At 31.9% G+C, this 15592-nt stretch overlaps 1 protein-coding gene across 1 annotated transcript; it reads right to left on the bottom strand.

Moving 5' to 3' along the window:
- Positions 1–881: 881 nt before the first annotated feature.
- LOC131642213 (agamous-like MADS-box protein AGL80) lies at positions 882–1367 on the bottom strand. Its single transcript, XM_058912482.1, has one exon. It carries the CDS (start codon positions 1365–1367, stop codon positions 882–884), a length of 486 nt encoding a protein of 161 aa, XP_058768465.1.
- Between the last annotated feature and the right edge of the window lie 14225 nt (positions 1368–15592).

The following is a 15592-nucleotide window of genomic DNA, read 5'->3' as shown; positions in this document are numbered from 1 at the left end:
CTATAAGCTCTTGATGAAAAGACTGTTACCAAACAAGTCTTATATTGTCATATGAGCGTGTAAACTATAAGTAAGCTACAAGCTTAAAAATTGGCTAGCCAAACAAATCCTTAAAATAAATCATCAAAATCCAAAGCCATTAAAACCAGATCCTAAAAATAAAACCATATGAAAATTACACCCCAATGCTTTTAACTCATTGAATCTCGATATTTTTCCAAGTGTTTGATTATTTGTTAACATAAGAAAAAACCTAAAATTATTCATTTGTTTTTTGTTTGTTAAAGTTTTGATAAATCACCATATTTATTAGTGATTAAAAATTTCATATTCACAAAACCTTTTAGGTGTATTACTCGAAGATGTAATCTCGTAATGAATTTATCATGGATATGTTTGGATTGATTTATTTGAGTTTATCTATTGATATAAATTTTATGATACTGTGTTTGAGAAAATTTATCAAAACAACTTACGATATTTTTGATATATTATATTAAATTTATTTTTATAAACTCTTCAAGATAGCTTATGAATATAACAAATAACATAAATAAAATTATTTAAATTATTTTATCTTTTATCAAAATATAATTATACAAGCTTATTCATAAACACTTATTTTGATAAGCACTTGTGTTATAGATTGTAAATAAATTATTTATCCAAACAAACACCATATTCATTCAAATAACTATCACATTTAAATAACAAATATTATTAAAAGCATACATAAAGCTCATATTAAATCATGACAATTTATTTTTACATCTGACGATGATGATTGAAACCAAACACAAAATAACAAATGAGAAATCCATAGAACACAAACAACAACAACAACAACAAAAATCAATCCTTATGACGACCAACATCTTCTTTTAATTGGTTATATTTGTATCTAGTTCATTCATCTTTGAAGTAACTTTCTCCAGCTTCTCATTAATATCATATGCTAGGTCATTCAAAGCATTTGTGTTTAAAGTGTCGATAAAGTTTTCTTTACCAAGACATTGAAACAAGATCAATGACTTCTCCACCTCCCAATTGCTTTTCTGCAATTTTGCCAGTTGTTCTTGGGACTTCACAATCCTTTGCATCAAAAAACTCTCTTGGTTCAGCATCTTCTTACCTTTCTCAAAGTCAGAATAACTTCGAAACTTTGTAACGACTCTTTGGACCTCCCACGGGGAAGGCCAAATCTCTGGCTCCGAATGAAAATCGCTATAAACTATAGCACAAGCTTCAATCCCACAAAGAGTTGTAATTTCATCAATCTTTTTTATTAGACTCTTTTTCCTTTTGGTGTAAGTTATCTTCCTTGCAGAATCGTTGACCATAAATGCAAGTTTCACTCTCCTTCTCATGGTCTGCGATGAAAAAAACTATTGAGAACTTTTTTGATTTGTTATCTATCTTAAAACATCAGGTCATTTATATAGCCTAATTTCAGGGGCTTATTTTATTTCTATCAAATAAAATATTAAGTCGTTCGTCTACGAATCACGATCGTTAGATGACTAGTATAATGACATCATCAAAATAATTATAAAATATAGTTAATTGTAAAATCTGGTATCTTCGAACAACATATAGATCCAAGGCTACATGATTGGATAAAATCTAATTTTTAAAATATTAATTTTAAACAAATATAAGTGTTATCAGATTTACGCACTTATAATAATAATAATAATAATTATTATTATTATTAATTTATTTATTTATTTTTAAAATGAGTTATATGTGATAGGAATACATAAGTACATACTAGAAGTGTCTGATCTAGCCTAACGTGGTGTAATATTCACATAGTGTTTATTCAAATTCAGTTTAATAAGTTGTTATAAATTGATCTAAATTTTGATAAAAAAAATTCTTGAAAGTAATATATTGTCTTTGTTTTCTCAAATATTTGAGCACATGATTGCGTTATTAGTTTTCACAACCTTTTATAGAAGGTGAGTAGTTACTATTTACAATGACACTACATATGAGCATGTATATCGCATACATTGGATTGAAGTTTCTCTTGTATTCTTTTAAATATATATATATTTTACTTATAAAAAAACATACACATTAAAATTGTTAAAAAAATTCACAAATATTTATTCATATATATCATATTGATAATTTTAAGAGCATTTTAGAAAATAATATTAACACTCAACACAACTAGAAGATAAGATTGAACGCATAAGCATAAATAAAAATATATTATTTGTTCATATAAATATTCCTTCCCTTTTGTATAGAAATTTTATATGTTATTGAATATATAAAAATAATGGGAAGGAATAAATCATGGAAACTAGTTATTTGTTTATTTTGGAAAATTTTATTTGGAAACGCGTCAAAAACAATTACTTTTTAATAAATTAATCAAATATACATTTTATTTAATAAATTAATCAAATATACATTTTATTGAGTCGTGTATGTATGCAGGAGTTTGCCTTCCAATAAATAAACAAATATTGATGAATTGATATAGAGATATATTAGCCTTATTGAAATATTTCTGGATATTTACAAAAAGTTACCATACAAAAATTTCTAAAAAATATAAATTTTAGAATTAGCTAAATATCGAGTCATTTAACCTAATTCTTTATTTTGTGTTGGTCATTTATATAATAAACATCCCTATTTGATCCCTTACATGTAAATCTATTATTCAAATTAGTCTATTCTATTAAGTTTTAACTTTAAATGACTAAAATGTGACTTAATTGTTGGTTATATACCATAACTTCATTATTTTCTTTAAATTAAATCATTTTTTATAAGTAAAAAATATATTACAAGGAGTAAAAGGGGTACTCTAACCCATTACAATGAGATATGAATCATGGCTCAACATCACAAAGAAGAATGTCTACCCACTTTCTATGAAGAGTTATAGAAGACTCTCACGATCCTATGCTCAGAAGCTAGACAGACCATCAACAATATAGAGCAACCAATTATATTAGGTATCCAATACAAGACTAATAGAACTATGCCCTTCAAGTAACATAATGTTAATATGTGACTAGACAAGACCCACCAATATTCTTTCACACACCACACCCAAACAAATTTTATAAACATGTGCACCCTAACTTAAAACTAATTAAATGTATAATCTTGTGCCAATAAAAAGAATCCTTGTTAAGTCGAATATTCTTATTCATGCAAGGGAAACAATCAAGAAAACTCTTAGCCTTAAATAAATAAATTGAGAGCATTATGCACATAATTTCCAATATGAGCTTCAACTTCTCCAACTGAGTTTTGGCTGAATTGAGTTTCTAAGTGTACTTTTGTAAGTCCATATATAATAGGCTTACACCTAATTGATCCATAAGTATAATTTGTACAACAATTATATTAGCAACTAATTTTACATAAATGGAAGTGAAGCGACCTGCATGATACTTTCGCTTTTACAAAAAGGCATACAAAACACTCAGAATCCATGACTTAATTAAAGAAGTGATATAGCGCCAAACAACACTGATCCAACCACAGTCAAAGTTAGGTTACTTGTGTAGTAACTTAAACCATTTGATCTTTGTTTCAAAAGGTAAACCATTGAATCTTGCATGACTATATGATCTAGTAACAAATCATCAACATCCAATTTTTTCCCTCCATTTCTTCATCTTCTTCCCTCATATCTCCTACATCTTCATTAACACCTTCATCATCTTCATAATAAAAAAAATACAGAAATAAAAAATTAAAATTTTTTAATTTGAAAAATATATAAGTTGAGTTAAATCAAATTAATAAAACTAAGAAAGTAAAATTAATTAATTTTAATAAACCAACACTTATATTGCAACGAATTGGAGAGAGACAACGAGAGAGAAAATAGGTTGTTTCTTCTAGTAATTGAAGTTTAGGGTTTTTATTAAGTTGGTTCAATTCTCCTTCAAATCAATTTCTTGAAAATTAAAAAATCCTTGAAGTTTTGGGTCTTGAAATTTTTGGGATCATGTTTTAAAGTTTAAGCTTTTGGATTTTTTTGAAAAATATTTTCAATTTTTGAGAAATTGAAAATTAAAAATATATTCTAGGCTTCACATCTATCAAGCCCTTAGACAAGACTTGAACTAAGTCTGTTAGTCTAGACTTCACCTGCGCCTCTTGGACAAGATTTATATGTAGGGCCCCGTTCGAGGAAAATTCAAGTCTCTCAGGCTGGGAGTTTAGATAACTTGTTAATGAGAAATCTTAGTCCCTCAGGCAAAGTTATGTTGATCTTGGGTGATATAACTATAAGTCCCTAAAGCGAGGTGTTGCTCCTCTCAGACGGGACTTTTATCAAGCCCTCATACAAGGCTTAAGCTAAGTCTCTTAGGCTAAACTTCAATCGTTCCTCTTGGGTGAGATTTATATGTTGGGTTCCGCTCGAGGAAAATCCAAGTCTCTCTAGATAGAAGATTAGATAGTTTATTTTTATTTCCCTAAAGGGAGGCAATGATCTTTACCATGAAGTCCAACATACAAAATATTGCCTTAAGGTGGCAAGGATCTTTTCCATGAAGTCCAACATACAAAATATTGTCTTAAGAGGCAGCAAGGATCTTCATCATGAAGTCCAACCTACAAAATATTGTCTTAAGAGGTTGTAAGGTTCTTTGTCATGAAGTCTAGCATACAAAATATTGCCTTAAGAGGAGGCAGAGATCTTCACCACGAAGTATAGCCTACAACACATTGCCTTAAAAGACAACACAAATCTTCACCATGAATTCCAAAATATAAAATATTGCCTTAAGAGGTGGCAAGGATCTTTTCCATAAAGTCCACCATACAAAATATAGCCTTAAGATGTGGCAAGGATCTTTGCCATAAAGTCCAGCATACAAAATATTGCCTTAAGAGGCTGCAAGGATCTTCACGATGAAGTCCAACATAAAAAATATTGCATTAAGAGGCAGCAAGGATATTTTCCATGAAGTTCAACCTACAAATTGTTGTCTTAAGAGGCTACAAGGATCTTCCCCATGAAGTCTAACATACAAAATATTAGAGAATGTTCTTGTCGATCAAAAACATTCAAGAAATTATTTGTAGGTATATGATTATGTATCTTAAGTAATTACAACAACCTAACTGTAATAATATTTAAGATAGAGAACATTCCAAGTTCCTAGAATATGCGATATGGTCCTTCCTAATTGAGTTGTTGTTTTCCCTATTGTGCGGGTATAACTACTTGATTTAATAACAGGTCTCCTTCTCGCATTTCCCTAAGCATGATCTTTGGAGTTGTACCTTATAGATGCTTTATGCTTGGCTGGAAATTATCAAATGTGGGTGACCTCTCTTAATTCAATGACCAAATATGTAGTGCATTCCAATCCTGCACGATTCAACTCCTAATTGAGATGGGAGCATCTCCATGAGGACGTGTCAGTCTCTACGAGTATCATATCGTCTTCTCCGTATACAATGTTGAACAAATTTTCCTTGGTAGTCAATTGGGGGTGGTGTGGTATGACCATTATATTTCATGGAGGAGTTTTGCTCATATGCCTTTGGCATCATCTAGCTTCTTCTTGAGCCCTTTCATAATCACCATGTTCGTCGATTCAACTTGTCCATTTAGTTGAGGGTGGACAACAAATACAAACTTTGTTTGTACTCCCAATTCTGGACAAAAGCCAGTGACTGTAGCACTGGTGAATCGAGTCCCATTGTAAGATAAAATGTCCCCAAGAAGTCTGAACCTACACATAGTTCTCTGTCAATAGAAATGTCGAACTCTTTCAGTTGATCTTGGTGACAACTTCTACTTCTATCCATTTTGTAAAGTAATTTACTCCCACAGTAAAAAAAATTTAGTTAACCTGGCACCAGGGGAAACGAGCCTAAGATATCCACATCCCAATAGTAGAAAAGCCAAGGCGACATCATTAAATGAATAATTTCAACTATGGTGTGATGAAGGTCATCGTGTCTTTCACATTGACCATACCTTTTAACAAAAGCGATACTATCCTTCATTAAAGTAGGATAATAGTATCCCATCCTAAGTAATTTGTGGGCAAGAGCCCTTCTACCAATATGGTTGCTGAAGGCTCATTTGTGAACTTCGGCGAGTATTAGGGAGGTTTCATGCTCTCCTAGAATTTGCAACATAGGGGATGCACTTCCCATTTTATAAATTTTACTTACAAGGAGGGTGTACTTAGAGACTTGTGTTTAGACATTCCCTTCTTCTCCTTCAATTTGGTGGAAGTATGTCCTCCTATAGATATTGTAGTACGAGCGACATCCAACTAGACCTAGGGATAACTTCCAGGGAGTAAACTTTTCCTGACTCAATGTTGAGGACGACAAGAGTGTCCAAGATTAATGTTTTGTTAAACCCAACTATTTTTGAACTGATGAGCTTGGACATAAAGTTTGCTTTGAAGTTTTGCTCACATGGAACATGTTCTACTTCAAAATAGGTAAAGAGTGAGGATATACTTTGTACCTTGTGTAGATATTTTATCAGCTGAGACTCTTTGGTCTGGTACTATCAAAAGACTTGTTCGGAGGATCACATCTTTAGGGAAAAGACCATGTGGGCAATGATGGCTTCATACTATGCTTGATTGTTGCTAGCTTTAAACTCAAATTTTACTGTGTGCTCAATCGGTATGCCAACAGGCCCTTCCAAGATCATTCGTGCTTTGTTTCTCTCCACCTTTGAGGCACCATTGACTGATAATGTCCACTCTGGGGACGTCTCCTATAACACCCTAAAAACCATGATTCTTTATTTATAAAAGATAATCAAATATTTCCTCAAAGTAAGGTGTTACACATGTAAGTTAATAAACAAATCATCAATCAACATTAAACAGTACCAAACAATGTTAACCAGTACCTAACAGTACTAAACATTTGCCAAAATAGAACCCTTTCAAAAAATTGATTTGAAAACAATCAACTCTGCGCTGTCATCCTCCCTAAGTGCAACCATCACTCCTTAAGCGGGGATTCGTTGGGTCCTCGCTAAGCACAACTTTTTCTCGCTAAGCGCATCTTTTGCTCGCTAATCGCATACGCCTACAACCAAAACCAGAAATGCAATTTTCCATCATTTGAGCTCTTCTAAAACTCCGATTTAAACCCCCAAACCACTTTAATCAAACAGAAAATAACATATACATATTATACCATGTTTATTCGATCAAAACCCTATGGATTCATCACTTAAATCATCAATTTATTCCAAATCTAAGAACATGTTTCTCATACCAAAACCCCATGGACATAAACATTCAAACTCAAATTTGCACATACACATCATACACGAAATTCATCAATAAAATAGAGCACGAACTTCATAAGAATCACAACAATCATCACAAATTTTACACAAATTTTTCTAAAAAAACACACAAGCTTCAACAATATTGAAGAGATGGAAAAACCTAGAGGTGGGTGAGGATCTCTCTCTATCCTTCATGCATTTGACACCAATATTAGAGTAACTCCCCTTACCTTAATTTTCCAACAAATACAAGGTTTGGCTACGGCTTCTTCCTCTCTCTCAAACCCTTGTTTTGTCTTTTCTACACCATATGCTCTTTCTCCTAATTTCCTCCAATTTCACGTACTGATAAATCCAAGGTGTTGTACCCCAATTTTTTACCACTGATATCCCACCCCATTTCAAATGGTAGGATCATCATCATCATTATCATCATGCATATGTTATTTGTTAACCAAAACACCAAAAATATTGTTGCTTGTTGCTTGTGTTCCAAGACAGGAGACTGGTCAAAAGGAAACTAAGTAAATTAGGGTTTTGAAACCCACAAAGGAGTTTAAGCATTCTCATATGCTAAAATGATTAACCCCATCAAAATCAAAGTCCAATAATGGTTCAATTCAAGATCAACAACTTCCAAATTCATCTGGTGCACAAATTCGGGTTTTGACCTAATTCATCTGGGAAGTTGACTTTTAATCAAGACATGGTTCCATGGCTAAAACTATGATTCAAGGATATTCAATTCAATATTTTAATCAACTCACGTCATTTATTTGAAGAGGAGAGCTTAATTCAATTGGAACCCAAGATTGCAGTTCATCTGGAAAAAGTCAACTGTGTAGGTCAACCTTTGACTTTTGAGAAATTTGGTCAACTATGGAATTTTGAAGATCAAAATAATTAACATATGATTATTCAAGTCATTTGATCAAGGAAAATCAATAAAATCAATCTAGAATAAAAAAGTCAACAAAAGTCGAAGTTGGAAAAATTCAAGACTTAGAAAATTTTTAAGTATTTTCAAGTGTTTTAGCCATAACTTCATGGGCAAGTAACTTCAGATTTCAAGTATGCGACTGAAAAAACTTCCAACAAGAAAGTTGTAGATCTTGATCCAATGAACAACTTTGTCACATATAAAATTTTCCCAAAAAATGAATCATTTGAGAGTTATGGGATCATGAAGTTTCCAACAAAAGACTTGGAAATTTTCTAAGTGTTTTAACCTAGATTGTTTCCAACTTTGTGACCAATTTTCACCAAGATCCAAAATGAGTTTGGGAAAACTTACAACAAATGGATTAAAGTATGTAGCAAGGGCTTTCCAAAGAGACCATTAGCATGAAATTTCAACACTTGAGCCATGAGTTATGAATTTGTGAATGGAGCACCATAACACTTGAATTTCAAGTCATTTCAAGAAGAACAAAGTTTGAATCTTAATTCAAATCTGCAAGATGCTTGTTTGTAGACCACATAACTTGTTCTAAACACCATAATCAGTTGATTTTACTTGCTTTTGAGCTATGGACCAAGTGATTAAAGTATTAACCAATGCATAATACAATTTCAAGCATAAAGCCATGACTTCCATTTTGGAAAAGCTACTTTAATCACCAACAACTCTTGAATTGAGCCTCTACATTGTTTGTTCTGCACCAAAAGCAAACCAAAACCAACAAGCAACACTCTAGAACTCAGATGAATCACCCTACACCATGTTTAAAGTAAGAGGAAGTACCATGGAGACCATAACTTTCTCCTTTCTTCACTAACAAGCAAAGTGACACAACTTGGGCATGGGAACTCCAAATGACCTGATTCCTTCACCCACAAACCCTAATTTTGGCCTATAAATAGAGATCATTACCTTTGAAATCGAACACACCAGAATTCTCCAAGTCACCCCCACTTGAAATTCTCATTTTTAGCCATTTGCATTTTGAGAGCCATTTCAAGTTCTAAGAGTTTTAAGTGTCAAGTAACCTTTCAAATAGTCTCTATACACTTCATAGAAGCTGTAGTAACTATCATTTGGGACCTGTAACCACTGAAACACTAAGTTCCATTTTTTACATACTCCATTTGCACTTAGATTCAAGCAGAGCTATACAACTCATTCTGAATCAAACCAAACATTCAAACACGTTACATATCACTTATAGAAGCTATTCAAATCATAAAATAGCATTTGTAACTGCATAATCATCATCCACCATTGTTGCTTGGATGAGTTACAACTTGAATCGAGGAAGGAGATTCAGAGAGTTTCAATCCATTCTAAGCATCTCATTAGCTTCAGTGAGGTCCAGGCAAGCGATTTGGATCATTAAAGCATCTCTGTAACACCTCTAACAAGGAGTTCGATCTCCCACTTCAGAGGTAAAATTTCAGAATTCAAACTCATTGATAGAGGTTTCATTTTTCATAAAACTCGATACCATTGTGTTTAGGATTGTTCAAGGATCAAAAGCCCCCTGTTCTTGTTAATTTATTCAAAATGTAGATCGTTTACTTTGATTTTGAAGTTTTATGGTTCATACTCTTTTTTCAGAAATTCATGAGTCTTAGGTCAAATTAATTAGAAAATGATACATGGTTAGAATCGTATTGTGAAACTGAACATCTTTCATGTTTGGATTTTTGGAAATGGTTGAGCTTTATTGATGTTGATTTTCTAAAAATCTAGAAAATGAAGGTTGAAGATGAAGTTTGAGTTTTACATTTTGAAACTTGTTTTATTTTATACTTATTGATGGTTTTTTGTTAAATGACTTAATTGTTTGGTATAGTTGGCTAGCGTGTGTGTTTTAAGGCGTTTGTATGTAGGGGCATGGGTTCAATCCACCCCTTTTGCACTTTTGGAAATTCACTTTCATTTTAAGCCATTTGCCATTGTTTTAATATATTATGTTCTGAATGCGCTCGATGATCAACCACATACACCTGGCTCAGTGGCTAAGGTTTTAATATGTGAACAAGAGGGCGTGGGTTCAAGTCCCTTTAGGACCAAAACCAATTTTTTATCACTTGTTTTCTTTCATTATGTTAACAACTTTGATAATTTGTTTTATATAGTAAAATTAATCATTTTGACTTGAAATTTTGCACACTTCTCATTTATCTTGTCTATTTTTATAATATGATTTAAAAATCCAAAAATATTATTTATTTAGTCATTTAAAAAATTAAAACAAAAAACAAGTCTTTTGTATTTTAAAACCTTTTGAAAATCATTTCCTTTTGATATATTTCACCAAGTAAACTCTTGTATTTTTTTGTGTGAATTTATTTAGGGCTAGATTAAAATCTCTTGAATGATACCATGTACCCTTAGACCCACTCTCGTTTAGAGTGTGGTATTTAAATAATTTTAAAATCAATTAGGTTTAGGTATGGTTCTAAAACCCTAATCTTTGAAAACCCTAATTTGAATCTTTGATCTTTAGCTTCTCCATGTTAATATAACTTGTTGCTTTGATCTCTTTCTTTGTCTTTGTACATATACTTGTTGATTTTTATCCTTGTACACTTGTACTTTATTCATGTTATTATCATTGTATATATATGTTGTTTACTAACCCACATGAATGAGATATCTATCCAAGGTACTGTGGACCTCCGATTTTTTTTAATACCGGGCCATACCTCTGATCTGTAGAGATACGTGAACTGACTCTTTTTTGTCGCTTAATGCTTTCGCATTTTTGAAAATATCACAGAGTCGCCACCGACCTTTTATTTTATCCAATTAAGGAAAGGTTTATAAAAGAAACAGAAAAAAGACCTTTAAGAAATTCTGGGTAAGGGGGTAGGTTATACAAAGGGAAGGTGTTAGCACCCTTTGTATCCATGGTTATCCATGGGCTCTTAAGTTTGCTTAGCTCACTTGTTTTTCGATCACTTTTCAATTGCTCTGAAATTGCTCATATGTGGTTTCAAATACCTTTGTAAATTGAATTTTGTAATGATCCGTGTGTGGATGTATACAAAATGCTTGTTTATCTTTCGAAAGATGTTTTGAAAAGAACGTTAACTTTGTAATAATCCGTGTTTGGATGTATACAAAGTATTGTCTTTTTTTGAAAGTTTTGAAAAATCAACAGTGTATGAGAATTTTGTTTGTTTTGATTTGAGCAAGCAAACTAGGAGGTCTACCCTGAGTTGTAAGGTCTTTATCCTATTTCCTTTAAAAATCTATCCTTTCACCGGATATAAAAGCAAGGTTCGATTTTGTACTCAAAACAGTGGAATTTTGACTTTGATTTTGAAAGGAATGAGAAGGGATTACCTAAAGAGGTGCAAGTGTGATTGTGATTGGATTCAAATATTTATCTTTGAAGTTAGTGATCTAACGGTTCAATTTTATCTTTGACATACACGCAGTTTATATGTGCGGGAAATTGAAATGCGGAAATGTAAAGTGCGGAAAGTAAATCTACGCTATTACATCGATTATGCAGGAAATGTAAACTAGCCTATTTACATGAATTTGACATCCTATACATTTATCTAGGAATTTAAATTGCAAGAAAAATAAAAGGCATGTTTTTGGATTTTTTATGATTTATTTTAATTATAATTAATGCATGATTAATTAAATTAAAATGAAGAAAAAAAAAGATGAAAATTGATTTAAACCTAGAAATTAAGTTTAAAATATGTACAAAATATTTGTTAATTAATTTTAAAACAAAACTAATTTTTTTGGAATTTTTGAAGTTGATTGGAAATTGATTAAGCTAATTAATACATAATTATACAAATAATTATACAAATAATTAAAACTTAAAAAGAAAATTATTCAAAATATGTACAAAATTAGTTTATAATATATAAACAATATTTAACACAAAGAACAATTTTTTTTTATGATTTTTTTTGATTGGTTAGAATAATTAAAAAGCCTATATATAAATATATACTAATTAATTATGCAAAATATTGAAATTATGAAGAAAAATAAAATATTTTTATTTCAGAAAATAATATATTATTTTAGAAGTCTAAAAATATTTTTTGTGTATTTTTTGGATTTTTAAAACTATTTTTAATTAATTTAACAAAGAAATTAAAATAAAATAGAAATGTAAAAAGAATACTGATCCTGTGTGGTGGTTTGTGAGGGAGCATGATAAGCTGTGTAATCTGGTGCGTTAGATGAAGAATTGTTGGAAATCTATGGCCCAGATGCGTGGGCACATGGTATACATGCGTGGGAGTGATCACGTGGGATCACAAAGACTTTCAACAAGTCTGTTGGGCCCCACCATGCACATGTGGCTAGCGAGACTTGCTGACCAGCGAATGGGAAGCGCCAGAAATGCCACGCGTGCTGGTCAATGTTTCCCACTCACTATTCATCTTCTTCAACCTCTTACCTATGGAATTAGCTGCGGATTTAGCTGCAGCATTACCTGCGGATTTTGTTTCAAATTTCCATGCTTCTGAAAACCTACAAAAACAACCATGAGCAAAAACAAAAGGGACCCAGATCGACTTAAAATCACCTCCTGAACACGATGGTGGTGTTAGTTTGGCTATTTGAGCGCTGTAGCTATGGATTCGAAGAGATTAAAGTTTGAACATGCATGAACATTCATAAATGGTATCAAGCAATATTCACGTGGAAACCAACATGTTAAAGCCCAGACCTGCCTTATAGGACCTCATTAACTTATTAGAATGATTAGTTTATATTGAGGTTAATTAAATATATGAAAACGAAAGTTGATCATGTATGAATATGAACAACAATTATGCATGTGATACGACTCTCATGGGGTCACACAAAGAGTTTATTCTTACTTTATATGATCTTAGAAGATGATTGGAATGATTGTTTGGTATTGATATTGATTGGAATATGGAAATTGAAAATTACAAAGTATATGGAATTTTTGAGAGATTTGATGAGTTTTCTTGCTATACTCTTGCTATATTTCGTGGCTCCCTTGTTGTTGATGTATTCCACTTCTTTTATAGGCCAAGGGCTGCTTGGAAGTGAAGCTAAGAGCATTGATTGCTTTGTTGAAAGTTTGATTTTTAAATATTAAAAATCTTTGAAAACTTGACCAAGTCTTGCTCTCCTTCAATGCACTTGCCTTGTACTTCATTTGGCTGCAGAAAAATGGAGATTCTTTGATGAGTCATGCTTGAATTGTAAGCTACCATTTATCCATGCATTTTCCTTTTAATTTTAATCTTAAAATAAGATAAAATCATGCAAAAATGGATAAAAAAAGGTATGGGCTTAGTCTTGGTCGTGGGAGGCCCATATCATCATGGAAATGATGTTTGAATGCTGAAAACTTGGCCCCATTTGGAAAAAATGCCATTTTAATCAATGTTGATTTCATGTATTTTCCCAAAATTTAGCCAACTTCAACAAGGTGTAAATCCTTCAATTTTTGTCATATGAAGGAGATCTTGCACTTTTTGGAAACCTCAAAGAGTCCTCTAACCAATGCCTTTGGTCTCATGTCAAAATGATTTTTGAAGCTCCTTGTATGTCCTTTTGAAAAAAGTGTCTTTTTGTTGACTTTGAAAATGACCTGTAATGTCTTTGATCATATTTTTCAAATGGTGAATCCAATGACCATGGGATTAATGGCATTTTAAAGATAATTGAATTTCCTTCAAAACAAGCTTTGGTTTGAATTTTTTGGATGAAGGATGAGAGAGTTATGATCAGTCAAAGTTGAGTTGACTTTTCAGGCAAAAACCCTAATTTTGAATCTTAGGGTTTTGTTGATTTTTGATCTTTCCTTGATGAATTATGATCATCCAATGATCAAATGATGAATCCTTTGACAAAATATGGACTTTGACAAAAAATTTCATTTTTGACTGTCTGTTGACTTTTTTGGTCAAACGGGTCGTCTGTTGACTGTTTGAGCTGCTGACGGTGCGTCTGAGTGATTTGAAGTTTGAAAATTTGTATGATGGTACTTTGAGATATATGGATGCGTATGAAATCCATTTGAGCTCTCAAAAACTTGTTGCTCCTGTAAAAACAAGAAAAACCCTAGTCAGGGACTGTTTATGTAGGAGACAGTTAAGCGTACCTGATTTTTGCGCAGTGTTGAGTCTCTGCTAATCGCGTGATATTCAGAAGACTTCTAGAACAAAAATCTTGGAATTTTGAATTGTGAAATATTGATTTGATTGATGGTACAAAACACTGAGAATTGTACTGCCAGCAGTTTGGCTGTCAACTGACTGTTTAGGTACTGAAGCAGCAGTTAAAGTGAAAAATCAACAGTCAAAGTTAATTTTCTTTTTTGTTGTTTTTTTGTTTTTTTTTTATGTGAAAAATGAAAGTTTATTTACATGACTTGTTAAAAAAACATAGACATAATAAATAACTAATATTTACGGTATGCGGGCAAAATTACCGATAATAACCCTGAAAATCATTTAATGCACAGAAATAGGAATATTTGACTAGCAGAAAACACACAAAATATTATCTTAGTAATTAAGCAATATTATGACAAATAGTACAACATTTAATACTGACAGTACAAATATCACATACTATATTGAACAGTACGACGAATAAACGGTACATTTAAGAAATAAGAAATACGGCAAATTTTAAGAATGACGATTAATGACCCATGCTATAAACAATAACATGTAGATGATTGGGAGTGCAACCATTGCAGGTCCACACTCTTCAGGACTATGCAGGCAGAAGAAAGTCATGATCACCGTAGCAATGGTGATGACTGTAAGAAACAGTGTCTCTATCCACTTTGCCATTCTTGTTTGGGAAGAAGAGAAAATAGATATGAGGTAGGAATTTGAAAGATTAGTTGGAATTTGATGTGAGATTTTATGGAAGAAAATGAGAGGTATTTATAGAATGGAAAGAAGGAAAGAGACGTTGGGGAATGATGTGATTCCGTACAAAAGGAAAATTTGAGTGGAAGTAAGATTTGAAAGAAAGTGTATGATAGTGTTGGAAAAAGGAGAGATTTGATTTTTGAAAAAGAGATTTGAAAAGATTTTTGCAAATAATGGAATATAGTACAAAAAATTAGTGGGAAACAAAAGATAATAATAATCTACTTGTTACCAGTACAGTCTGAGTTTCCTGATTCTGCGCCTGCAAAAAGATTTAACTCTGTACCAATTGTGTCAGTACCATTTATCTGTAAATAAATAAATAGCATGTGTGAAGTAATACACAGTATTTGGTGTTTGCGTAAGAATAAATTCAACTGCAAGCCAAATTACTGTATAAGAAAAATTCTAAAAACTAAATATTTCATATGTCAGGATATTTGTTGAAATAAAAATCCATGATTATATGAGACC

Source organism: Vicia villosa, unplaced genomic scaffold (assembly GCF_029867415.1).
Source record: "Vicia villosa cultivar HV-30 ecotype Madison, WI unplaced genomic scaffold, Vvil1.0 ctg.004662F_1_1, whole genome shotgun sequence".
In the NCBI taxonomy this organism is placed as follows: Eukaryota; Viridiplantae; Streptophyta; class Magnoliopsida; order Fabales; family Fabaceae; genus Vicia; species Vicia villosa.
This window is presented reverse-complemented; position numbering and strand designations above follow the sequence as displayed.